Genomic DNA, 13,587 nt, shown 5'->3' on the forward strand with positions numbered 1-13,587 from the left:
CCCTCGTCCTTAATACTAACAAGACAGAGATCCTTCTAATAGCTCAGGACAACAGTCTTCTCAGCTCCTCAAGCTCTTCCCAACTAGCCAAAACATCAATTAATCATTCATTACATGTGAAAGACCTGGGGGTTCTGCTCGACAACCAACTTAACCTGAAAATATTCATAAATAATACCACCAAAGAATGCTTTTTCAAATTGCAGGTACTAAGAAAACTAAAACCACTCCTACACCTCCGAGATTTCCGCTTGGTGCTTCAATCTATCATCTTATCCAAAGTGGATTACTGCAACTCCCTCCTTCTTGGTCTACCCACCAACACAATTAAACCACTACAGATGGTCCAGAACGCTTCTGCAAGGATTCCCACAAATGCCAACAAAAGGGATCACATCACCCCCATCCTTCAGAACCTTCACTAGTTACCAATCAAATTCAGGATTCTCTTTAAAGCCCTCATGATGATCCACAAGGCTCTGCATAATATCTCCCCCCTCAATCTAACATTCCAACTACGGCCGCACATCTCAAACAGACCCATCATAAAAGCATACCCCACCGGCTAAAACCTCTTTAAGGAAGCGCGCCCTTTCCACAGCTGATTCTCCCCTTTGGAACTCACTCCCACCGGACCTCCGCCAAGAACCTTGCCCACTGGTTTTCAAAAAGAAACTGAAAACATGGTTCTTCAGCCAGGCCTTTGCGGAGAGATAATTCCTCGCACTAAGGCTCCCCTGGTTTATGTCCAACTATAGACCAGATTTACAATTCTAACTCCTCTTATCTATACCGGCACTCCATATAGCCCCCAGATCTTTGACTTCTCCGGGAGACAAACACCACATTAATTTCTCAACCTAGCCGCGGACCTTCACACAGCTACAACTCACTTGTCCCATGAATCTTTTCAAGTTTAACGTCTTAATACACTCTGTGGATTTCTTCCCGCTCAACCTGCCTGATTACCAAGTTAGTTTTTTCCTGTTATCCATCAATTATGCCACCTTTCCCGCTACGTTGACTTTCTCCTAAAGATTATTTGGAAATTTCATCAGGTATAGCCCTATGTTTCTATTTTATTTTTATTTTATATTATATTATTATTACTGTATTTTATTATCATTTTATTACTATTATATTATTATATCATAGTGTTTTGCTAATGTTCCACATGTTCATTGTATCACTTGTTTCATTGTATCCGCCCCTCGGCGATAATTCAGTTTCATGTAAACCGGTGCGATATGTATCCTATACAGGAACATCTGTATATAAAAGCTAAAAATAAATAAATATTTAGGATGGTGACAGTCGTACAAGATGAGGTGGACATACCTACAACCAAGTTATTTCAGGTTTTTGTTTCTGTCATTTTCTAAGGAATTCTAGAATCTATTTTTCCCTTGGCAGTTGTGGGATAGGATATGGGGATACAAGGAACAAACACTGGTTTAATGCATCTTAGAAGCGCAGTCCAGATGTATTCCACGTATTAAGAAAGGTGGAAGGAAGGCAAAACGATTAACAGCATGGTTAAAAGGTTAAGTGAAAGAGGCTGTTTTATCAAAAAAAAATCCTTCATCTGAAAAAAATAGGAAAAAGCATAAGTATTGTCAAGTTAAGTGTAAAACATTGATAGGGCAGGCTAAGAGAATTTGAAATTAAGCTGGCCATAGAGAAAAACTCATAATAAAAACTTTTTAAAATTTATCCGAAGCAAGAAACCTGTGAGGGAAGTCGGTTGGACTGTTAGATGACCGAGGGGTTAAAGGGGTTCTTAGAGAAGATAAGGCCATTGCAGAAAGACTAAATTAATTTGTTGCTTCTGTGTTTAGTAATGAGAATGTTGGTGAGATACTGGTTCCAGAGATGAACTGAACCAAATCATGAGAGGCTTCTAAGAAAAGTAAAAAGTCTTGGGATAGGAGGTGTTGTCCTTTCATGGATTACAAATTGGTTAAAAGACAGGAAACAGAGAGTAGGATTAAATGGTCAATATTCTCAGTGGAAAAGGGTAAATAGTGGAGTGCCTCAAGATCTGTACTTATACCAGTGCTTTTCTATATATATATATATATATATATATATATATATATATATATATATATATATATATATATATATATATATAAATGATCTGGAAAGGAATACAATGTGTGGTAATCAAATTTGCAGATGATACAAAATTATTTAGAGTAGTTAAATCACAAGCAGATTGTGATACATTGCAGGAGGACCTTGCAAGACTGGATTGGGCATCCAAATTGCATATGAAATTTAATGGGGACAAGTGCAAGATGCTGCATATAGGGAAAAATAACCTATGATGTAGTTTGTAAGTAGCACATTTAAGACTAATCGGAGAAAATTCTTTTTCACTCAATGCACAATAAAACTCTGGAATTTGTTGCTAGAGGATGTGGTTAGTGCAGTTAGTGTAGCTGGGTTCAAAAAAGGTTTGGATAAGTTCTTGGAGGAGAAGTCCATTAATGGCTATTAATCAAGTTTACTTAGGGAATAGCCACTGCTATTAATTGCATCAGTAGCATGGGATCTTCCTGGTGTTTGGGTAATTGCCAGGTTCTTGTGGCCTGGTTTGGCCTCTGTTGGAAACAGGATGCTGGGCTTGATGGACCCTTGGTCTGACCCAGCATAGCAATTTCTTATGTTCTTATGTAGTTACACGCTGTTAGGTTCCATATTAGGCGTTACCACCCAGGAAAGAGATCTAGGCGTCTTAGTGGATAGAACATTGAAATTGTTGTCTCTGTGTGCTGCAGCAGTCAAAAAAGCAAACAGAATGTTAGGAATTATTAGGAAGGGAATGGTTAATAAAATGGAAAATGTCATAATACCTCTATATCGCTCCATGGTGAGACCACACCTTGAATACTGTGTACAATTCTGGTTGCTGCATCTCAAAAAAGATATAATTGTGATGGAGAAGGTACAGTGAAAGAGCGACCAAAATGATAAAGGGGATGGAACAGCTCCCCTATGAGGAAAGACTAAAGAGGTTAGGACTTTTCAGCTTGGAGAAGACAGCTGAGGGGGGATATGATAGAGGTATTTAAAATCATGAGTGGTCTAGAATAGGTAAATATGAATTGATTATTTACACTTTCGAATAATAGAAGGACTAGGGGGCATTCCATGAAGTTAGCAAGTAGCACATTTAAGACTAATCGGAGAAAATTCTTTTTCACTCAACTCACAATTAAGCTCTGGAATTTGTTGCCCGAGGATGTGGTTAGTGCAGTTAGTGTAGCTGAGTTTAAAAAAGGTTTGGATAAGTTCTTGGAGGAGAAGTCCATTAACTGCTATTAATCAAGTTTACTTAGGGAATAGCCACTGCTATTAATTGCATCAGTAGCATGGGATCTTCTTAGTGTTTGGGTAATTGCAAGGTTCTTGAGGCCTGAATTGGCCACTGTTGGAAACAGGATGCTGGGCTTGATGGACCCTTGGTCTGAGCCAGCATGGCAATTTCTTATGTTCTTAAGGCAACAGAAGGTTAACATTTTGGAAGGTAGTGTAGTCTTTCTATAGCCATCGTGCCAATGTGGATTTTGAAAATATCATAGCACAGAAACTTTATTATTATCAATTTCAAATGTTTTATTTCAAGTATTTGACCAAGGGCAAGGCTGTTCTTGCCATCTCTTTGGACATATCTTCTGTCTTTGAGTCTGTTTGTCCCAGTATTCGTATAGATTGCATGATAGACTTAGGAATCCAAGGGCAGGTGTATGCATGGTTTGCCTCATATTTACAGGCCCATCAGCAGCAAGTTTGTGTTGATGATTTCTCTTCTGACTGCAGGCGTTCCGCAGGGCTCAGTATTATCAGTGGCCCTTTAATGTTTGTTTGACCTTCATGTGCTCTTTTAGGTGACCATGGTACTACGTTTAGGATGTATGTTGACATCAAGATATTTTTTCTAGTAACAGTCTTTCTGTCCTCTGTTATGTCTAAACTTAGTAATATATTAGAATCTATTAATATTGGATGTGTAAAAATCATTTAGTTTAGAAACTTACCAAAACAGAGGCTATGTGTTTTTCTAGTAGAGCTGATTTCTTAACCAAGCAAAACATTTTTTCTCTCTCAGTAGATGACAATACCATTCAAGAAAACAGTAAAGAATTTTGGCATCTTGTTTTATTTTAAGCTGTCTTTAAACCTCAACTGCAATCAGGCTTTTATAAGTTGTGGCTGCTTAAGCACCCGAAATATATATATTAGATCAAAGTGATTTTAGAACACTTGAACAGGCTTACGCACTCACTACTGGAGACCGCTGTGATCCCTTGTATTTACCTTCAAGTATTGCAGGTGTTGCAAAATTCCACCGCTACTTCCCCAAAATAGAAGGAACTTCACTTGTTCCTTACAAACCAAAGCATCAAATTTAAAATTTTAACTTTGCTTTTTAAATTTTTTAAAACTCGAGGTAGGTCTCCACTGTTTTGATTTTGTTGGATTGTTACGTGCCAACATGTGAGTTGAGGACCTTTAGTAATCTATCGATAGCAACTCCTTCTGTGAAAACGGCCCGCTTTTTAAGAACTAGGCAATTGTGCCCTCTTTTCAGTTGGCCCAGTGCTCTGTAATGCTCTTCCAGACTCACTGCGAGATCTTGACAACTTAGTCCTTTTTCAAAAACAGCTCAAGGTGATGTTATTCCATCAGGCTTATGGCTGACCTAGATATTTAAGTCCAACTTTCTAGCAGTCAGGATACACGTTTTGTATTATATATTTTGTTTTACTGAATGTTATTTGATTTTAATGTTCATTGTCATCTTCTCAGCACAATTGTGGTGTTACAAGCAGAAAATAAATGTTTTAATAAATGAAAAGATAAAAAAAATAACACTGGTAAACACATTTCTGGGAACATTTTGTTTCCTCCACAGCCTTCGGTGAAACAAGTAGATTTTAACAAGCTGAACACAAATATGCATTTATTATGTCTGTATCACGTACTGTTTGCCAGAAAAGTGCAATATACACTAAGAATTGTTACGTGTCTGTAGCAGCATAAGCTATAATGGCAATGTTGGCACCAGAAAACAAAACTAAAAATGTTTTGCCACAGATTTTCGTTTGTAAACACTGTCTGACTTCGCGGATGAGAGTCCAGCAATAGTCACCCAGCATGGAGGGGTTCCACTTGCCTTGATACAGTTTCTCCATTTTGACAATGTCTTGATGAAACCTTTCACCATGTTCGTCACGCACAGCGCCAAAGTTGTCTGGGAAGAAGTGGGAATGAAGAAAATGTATCTTCAATGACATGTTGCACTTCATCAATATGTATGCCTGAAGCAGATTTTTAACCTGTTCGACATGTCTGCTGCCTTATAGTTGTATAGAAAGTTACAAACGACATTCTTGAAGGCTGTCCACGCAACACGTTCTGTACCTTGCAGAAGACCATCAAAGTGGTTGTCCATCACAGCTCAGATTTGTGGGCCAACGAAAACACCTTCTTTTATCTTAGTGTCACTTATGCGTGGAAACATTTGCCGCAAATAATCAAAGGATTTACTTTGCTTGTTCATTGCCTTAATGAAGTTTTTCATCAGCCCGTTTGATGTGCAAAGGTGGAAGAAATATCTTACTTGGATCCACCAATGGGTCGTGCACAACATTCTTCTGCCCTGGAACCAACTTCTTGCAGAGAGGCCAGACTTTTCTGACATAATGCGAATCTCTTGCTCGACTGTTCCACTCACAAAGGAAGCAACAATACTTGGTGTAACCATGCTGCAGAATTGCAACTACCTTGAGATCACCCCTCAAATTCCAGTTGTACCTCAAGTACTCAATGTGGTTCAGCAGTAGCTGCATGTTCTCATACATTTCTTTCATATGAACAGCATGTCCAACAGGTATTGATGGGTAGATATTGCCGTTGTGCAGCAAAACAGCCTTCAAACTTAAGATTGATGAATCAATAAACAGTCGCCATTCTGTTGGGTCGTGGTCACATCCAAAAGCACAAAACAATCCATTGATGTTACAGCAAAAAGTCAGACTGTACTTGGTTGAAATATTTTGTCAAATCTTCATGTCTGCTGCGAAATACTGAAATTTTCATATCAGATGACAAAAGATTCCATCCTTGCAGCTTTGACCCAAGTAGCTCTGCCTGACTTCAATAAAGCCAAATCTCTGACCAGATTGTTCAGCCCTGACTGAGATATTAAATGAGGATCGCTGGATGTTGATGGCACAAAGTCAGGATCAGCCACAGCTTCCCTCTGCAACGGCTCGCCATCATCGCCTACCTCATCATCATCAAGTGTCCACACCTCTTGCAGTTTTGGAACAGGAAAACTGTCGTCATGTGGCACTGGTCTCATTGTCGATGCAAGGTTAGCGTACTCAAACTTCCTTTTCTTTGAGCATCCTGACATATGTCATGCAGAAGTAACAGTTAGTTATATGATCTTTCTGTTACCTCCATATCATTGGGATGGCAAACTGCATGGATGGTCGCATGCCTTTCAGCCAAGCTTGCAGACTACTGGCGCAAGATGTACAACATATATGAGGAGCCCATGCTCTTTCCTGGTCAACAATTTTGCACCCGAAGTATAACTCGTATGCCTTCTTAATGAGTGCAGTCATACTCCTTTTCTGTGCTTTCAGAGTAAACTCTCACCACCGATGTAACAAAACATGTTACGGCTATTACGACATTGGCGCGACATTTCATAAAGTATATGAAATTAAATCCACAAGCTTTCAACTCGACAGTTTTAGCGATACAATTCACTCATTCGCACAGATGTTGCATAGGAGACTACTCATTGCTGCTGCTTAGATAAGGCTGCATCATCATGGAACAAGTTGGAATCTTGTAGCCGAGCTGGGGCTTGCCCGAACAAGTTCTGGCATGATCAGGCAGAGTTTCTTGGTGTATTTTTTAAAAAGTTAGTCTCTTACATGTTACGTTGCTTATGGCTGTCAAAAATACAACATGAATTTTAAAAATCATAAAAACTACTGGCCAGCAAGAAAATATATGTATGCGAGATTGTTTTAAAATTTCACAATTATTGTAACACAAAATTGTCAGTTTCTCAAAAACCTTACGTGATGTACAAATTTCAAAGTAATATCTGTGATCAGCAACAAAAAAATCTATTTGGAATACCAAAAAGCCTGAAGGAAAGAAAAACTTTACTAGTGTAACCTTACCAATATGTGCTCTATAATGCTCTTGTTATGTTATATTTTAGTGCTGCGCCAACTACAGATTGGTATGTTAGTTTATAATTATTACTTTTTTTTCCAATGGGATAGTTCTATGTTTAGTAGCCAAAGGATATAACGACACATGCACGTCTAGTTCTCTTATGCTGCGTGATGAGTGGATTTTGAATGTGATTCAATCTACGTAGCTTGCAAACCCTTTGCTTTGGTTCATTGGTTTAGGTGCTCAGTATGCGAAGCTCCAGCCATGGTGATTGCAGTCCACAGCCAGACCATCCAAATCCCGTCATGCCCACAAGGCTGGTACTCCCTCTGGATTGGCTATTCGTTCATGATGGTAGGAAACAACAAATGTGCATGAGCATGTTTTAGATCTTTCAATGCATGAACACATATCGTGCTCTTATAAGCAGGCAGTTGTATGTTATACTGTCTCTTAATTCTATAAATTTCAGGGAGAAATGCACCTTAATAGGTTTCTTGACTAGCATTTGGAAGTTAGCACCACCTTCTTCAGATCCAAACAGAATGAGCAGGCCACAGCCAGAAGACAACATTGCTAGAAAATACAAGTTAACTATTAAATATATTACAATGGCAGAGTGAAGTGGGAGGGGAATTGTGTTGGACAGATAAGAAGGTGACAGGGAGGCAACAAAATTCCCTCTGGTTGCGAGTTTAAAAAAAAAAAAAAAAAATTCTCCCCTAAATGACAAGTCTTTTGAAGTCAGTTCTGAAGCATTTGATCATTTTAACTTCAAATGTCTTGTGTTCCTGGACTGCTCTGAATTTACTTTTTAGGATCCTGATCCTCTATAGAGGTGTTTGCTTGCTTTTCTCTGTGATGTGTAACTTTGGGTGTCTGTAAATTTATTCTTGTCTTTAATTGATGGCCTATTTTTCTAATGTAGCATTTCTCTTTATATTGTCTGCACAGTATATATATAGAAGTTATTCGCTGCAGACAATATAAAGAAGGCTACTACATAATGAAACAGGACAGACGTGCAGGGATACTGGATTTAAGTATCATGGAAGTAGACTAATCAAAGATGGCAATATACTAGTTGGCATGAATGGAACGCCTAGATGTGGACATTCAGAACCTTTCTGCGCGTAACTCAAAATTATGTGCACAAAAACTAAGCTTTTAATATTTTCTTCCACTGAACGCCTATATTTTGTTGGCACATGTATGCAAAATACACCCGCAGAAGAAAAGGGGCATCAGTGGAGGTGCTCTGTGGGCAGGGCTTAATTTCACCCAGTGAGCTATCATATTCAGCGCTGTCCGAGAAAGCTACACACACAGGTCTGGTGGGAGAAATTCCAGTCTTAGATATATCCAGGTGAAGTCGCACGGGAGACATAATGCGTGCAAGTCCCACGCTTCACTTTCCCCAGCTAAATCTGCCACTCACCGCCCTCACTGAATATTGACCTCCTGACGTTTAGTTTTCAACCATCAGATAAGTTGGAGCAAACCCTAATTGTGCCAGAAAGCCCAGGTGACTAGGAATATTTTGTTGCTTTTTAATCTGGAATGCCATGTCTTTCAGCACACCAGTGCCGGGGCGGACGGTTCTGGACAGGCTTTGGCGTCCCCAGGTTCCTGTTTAGAAGAATTCCGATCTGCTCCATTTATTGAATGTCATGGCCGTGGTACTTGTAATTACTACGCCAACTCGTACAGTTTCTGGCTGGCAACTGTAGAAATGTCAGAAATGTTTAGGTAAGGCCAGACGAAACTCCAGTGCATTCTCTGGAATAAAGCACACTTGTGATTATACATTTTTGTATGTTTTATTGGACCTTATTGGCTTTCCTCCTCCTCCTTTGGGTTTCCAGGGCTGAGATGCTGACACTATGGGCCTTCACAATTACCCCGAGATTTTTTACCCTATTTTATAGACCCAACTAACTTTAGTCCAATCATCACAATGCTGATCCTCAGTCAAAGACTATGCACCAGGCCGCCTCCTGGCAATCATGTGCATTAAATATGGCCACTTGGTGTCACTGTTGTGCAATGAAAGAGTCCCCCTCCCTTTCCAAGGGGGTGTGAGGACTTGTTGGTCCTTTAAGGATTACAATTTATCCTTGCCTTTATCTTGTAAATAAGCAATTTTGAAATGGACACACTGCACAGTTTTGGAGAACTGCCAGTAGCATCTGGAGATGCACATGTGTTCTGTTTTCCGTTCATTATTTTTGGCAAAACTGCCAGCTATTTTGCAAAACAGTATTCCCTAACCTTTCCCAGTTTGGTCTTGTTGGACGAGTTTGCCATGCATCGCTCTGGTTCACACAAGATCAGCACTATTCTTTGTTAGGGATTACTGTCTCAAAATACCAAACTGTGTCCAATGCAAGTTCCCACTGCAACAGAAGATCCCTAGAAATCTTGCAGTTTGATAAACATAGACACTTTAAAGCCTTGCTAAAGGCTTTAAAGTGTCTATGTTTATGTTTACAAAGTATCTGCTGTGGCCCCCATTGTGTCCATGCTGGACACAATGGGGGCCACAGCAGATACTTTGTGCATTCAAAAAGACCAAGGTGATGGGTCATCATCTAAAGACATCAGGATGGCGCTTATTTCCATCGCTACACAACTGGAGTGTTAAGTGTTTTGGTGCCATGTATTTCTAATCTGCCATCAGTTCGTATAGTGCCATGCACAGAGGCTTAACTTGTACAGTACAAACAGCATCCTTTTATTTTTACTATTTCAGCAAACCTCAGTCGGAAACCTTGAAAGCGGGTGACCTAAGAACACGTGTCAGTCGGTGTCAAGTTTGTATGAAGCGGACGTAACGTCTTAGAGATCATTTCTAACAGATTGGAAAAAGAAATCTTAAGGCGTCTTTGTCCTCCAGCTGCAACACATGGTGCTACTGTGGGAAAAAAGGAAAGGAAGAGAAAATGCAAGCTACTTCTAACCATACAGATGCAGATGTACCTCACTGAAGTGCCATAAGCGAGAATTACCTGGTGCATTTTGACAAAAGAAAGACAGTAAAAGAGTAATCTCCTAGTAATGGAAACCCAGGTTTTGCAGAGGATCAGAAGATGAAGTTGTATTTCACCAGAACCAAAATGGCACTTTGTTATTTTTATTTTTTTTATCAACCAACAGAAGAAAAGCACTGAGTATGTTTAAAATTTCAAGACTGCATTTCTAAAAATATATATTTTTTTCATGGTGCTACTAACCTTTCTGTATCCCAGGTTTTAATATAAAATGCCCCACTTTTATTGTAAGTAATAAAATGTGTATATTGTGTAAACACCGTTTTAGTTCAAATTTGCAATCATTTAGATAAGAGCTAGCTTAAAAAATCACTTTCACAAAAGATTTATGCAAAATGTTTAATATACATATTAAAACATAACAGCAGTATTTTTTTTTTAAACAACCTTCTCTCCTTTTGCTCCCTCACCCCATCCGCCAGCTGGCTCACGGGACTCTCTTGCCAGCCTGAGTCCTGGAGGGACGCCTCCTCCAGGGTACCCCCTCCATACCACTCACTGGCCAGCAGGGGCCGCCGCCGGCTTGAGCACATGACGTCCATGGTGGGACAGCAGTATTTTTATATGGATTGTGGCAACAGAGGTTTTTACTACTGATTTCTATAGTTCTAGATTTCCTCATACTGCCATTGGACTTCATGTATTTTTAAAATTTATTAAAAAGGTTTGTATTTGTGGTCAGTTTGACTGGGCTATTAATGTTTATACTGCCACCATGCTATCAATAATTGTATTGGCACTTGAGAATACTGAAACACTTTTTAGCTCTTTTTATTTTTTTTAATATATTGTGGAAATCTTAAATGATTAGCCATACTATACCTTTCAAATCGGAATCAAGTGCAAAGGCTTTGATATTAATATTTTTAACTTTGGAAATTTCTCCTTAAAATTTTGAATTGCCAAAGCAGTAGCAATTCCACTTGCAAAGCTTACTCGGAAGTGTTGTCAAGCTGGATGTACACTTTAAAAAAAAAAATCTTTATTAATGAAATAAAGAGACTTGACTATACAACTGAACTGTAGTTTTGTACTTGCATTCGCCAGCTAGCATGGTACACCGTGTGTGTAACTCCATTTATAGAGGGAGGCAGTCGGGGGAGAGGGGTTGTTTTAATACATCGATACAAATCACATGGCGGCTTGCCTGCAAGATCTAGTACTCCTCCTTCAGTGCACAAATCTCCTGCAAGGAATTTCTGTTGTATTGCAATGATTGCGCCCCAGGCTTTTCCCACTATACAATATATAAATGGCAGAGGGAAGAGATGAAATGTATTTTTTTTTTTTAATGCATAGTAGCTTCTTACATTTTCTAATGTTTGGTGTCCAGCTTTTGATTTATGGCAAGTTCATCGAGCCTTGCGGTAGAGATCCTCAGATGCTATAGGCAATGTATTTGCAACGGGAGAGAAGAGCCCTGTAACTTAGCGTCACCGTTCTCCCATGCAAACAGCATGAGCCCTAAGGGATGTCTCTCGCAGGCGCTATGAACTTACAGAGCAGAAGTATTTTGCATCTGGACTAGCAAACAGTTGTTACTTTTTGTACAAGTGAATGCACTAATTCCACTGCCTCGAGGTTAAAGGTGCTGAACACTCGCTAAGTGTGAATTCTTTGAAGTAGTTTGGTATGTGCGTACCTTTCCTGTTTCATGTACAGTGTGTATAAATAGATTGCACCTTCGTCTCTCAAGTTTAGCTGTGTGCATACCATGCATGAGAAGTTGGCTGGTTTCTAAGTTTAGCGGGTAAAAACACGCTTTTAAAGAAGTAATAAACCATCCCATAAGTCAGTATCCATCTCCTTACTTGTATATAGATACGAGATTATGGCCCCATATAGTATGTGTTTAAGCTAGTTTCAAACTCTGGTCTGCTAGCAAGTAAGCAGGCCATATGTTCATTAATATATATCTCCCTTTGCAATTACTGCCACATTTTTATTGCCAGATTGTAAGACTTATTTTGAAGCGATGCACATAGCCCATGGGTTGGCCAGCAAGGAAGATGAAATGAACCTTTTTCTTTTGTGCACAGAGATTAAGCTTTCCCTGCTCACAAGTTCAAAACTCCATTGGTCCAGGCCCAGAAAACAATTTTTAGGTATGCTTCAGCAGTGCAAAGCACCTAGTGCTGTCCCCTGTATCTGTCCATATGCACGCATGTATCCAGGTCCTGGCCCATGGCCAGACCTGGCTGAAGCTTGGCAGGCGTGTGTCTCGTATGTAGTAGGAAGCAGAATTTCAGTTTAATCCAGGCAGCAGGTGAGAGCCCACGCGATATATGGGGATGGTAGAGCAGGGGAATGAGAACCTTCCTTGTGGTCGGGTGGGAGCATGCACTTCTCCAGCTTGTTCAATTCTGCCAGGTCAGGCTACGCTTACCCAGCACCCTTTACCAGTATTTCTAAACGAATCTGAATTCAGACTGACTGTTGAACTGACATTGGTTTCTTTGTCTGACCTCACTGCTATGTTATATCAATATTTAATAAATCTTAAATCGTACATCTGTGCTTGCCTCTTCTTTCATGTCTGTACTGAATGAAAGTGCCTCCGAAAAATGGCATTTTGAAAGCCCTGAAATCCATCAACCCTGTGGCAAATCGGCCCCTGCTCCCAGATTAAGATTCCATGCAAGGTTCCATGGAATGAGGAAAGGCAATAAAATGAGAGGCAGTAACATTTGCAGGTAATCGAAAACAATCTCACAAAAGTGAATGAGTGATCAATAAAACAGAAGATGCAATATTAAGTATAAAGTAATGCTCTCGAAGGGGAAAAAAAATCCAAACTTCTGTCACCCAGTAATAGGCTCTGGTATAGCCACTAACAGCCAGGAAGAGATCATAGAGGCACCGTGGCTCGTTCTGAGATTAGCCCAGCGTGCTGAAGAGCCAAGTAAGGGCTAATAATTCTTAATTTTTTAATTTTTTTTTTAAGATTTAGCTCATGCATCTTTCATTAGTAGTTCAAGATGAGCGAGCTGGGTAGAGATGTCGCTGTCATCACAGTGCTTAAAAGCAAAGAGCCTCGTTCACGAAATGCCTTAGTCCATCAGGCCCTAAGTTTGTACCTGAAGGGACTTGCCCAAGTTCACAAGCAGCAGCAGCTATGGGATTTGAACCCTGGCTTCCTCATTTCTCAGCCTGCTGCTCCGCTCATCAAAACATAACATTGTCCTGAATACAAAAAGCCAGGAGGCACCTGAAGATAGGTCTAAAAACAAAGAATATTTTACAGAATGCAGGGGTTCTCAACTCAGGCCTCCAGCCATGCTTGCCAGGGAGGTTTTGAGGATATTCACAATGAATATGCACGAGA

General features: G+C 39.8%; 1 protein-coding gene across 5 annotated transcripts in view; it reads left to right on the forward strand.

Moving 5' to 3' along the window:
* The window catches only part of COL4A5 (collagen type IV alpha 5 chain), a 346,840-nt gene extending 334,069 nt beyond the window's left edge, over window positions 1–12,771 (forward strand). For all 5 annotated transcript variants that reach the window (XM_029607613.1, XM_029607611.1, XM_029607615.1 and 2 more), the window contains 3 exons: window positions 7,452–7,566; window positions 8,789–8,961; window positions 9,965–12,771. In XM_029607613.1, coding sequence (XP_029463473.1) covers window positions 7,452–7,566; window positions 8,789–8,961; window positions 9,965–10,046 — 370 coding nt within the window. In that variant the 3' untranslated portion in view covers window positions 10,047–12,771. The remainder of the gene's footprint in view (window positions 1–7,451; window positions 7,567–8,788; window positions 8,962–9,964) is intronic.
* The last annotated feature ends 816 nt before the right edge of the window (window positions 12,772–13,587 follow it).

This window comes from Rhinatrema bivittatum, chromosome 6 (assembly GCF_901001135.1).
Source record: "Rhinatrema bivittatum chromosome 6, aRhiBiv1.1, whole genome shotgun sequence".
Lineage (NCBI taxonomy): Eukaryota > Metazoa > Chordata > Amphibia > Gymnophiona > Rhinatrematidae > Rhinatrema > Rhinatrema bivittatum.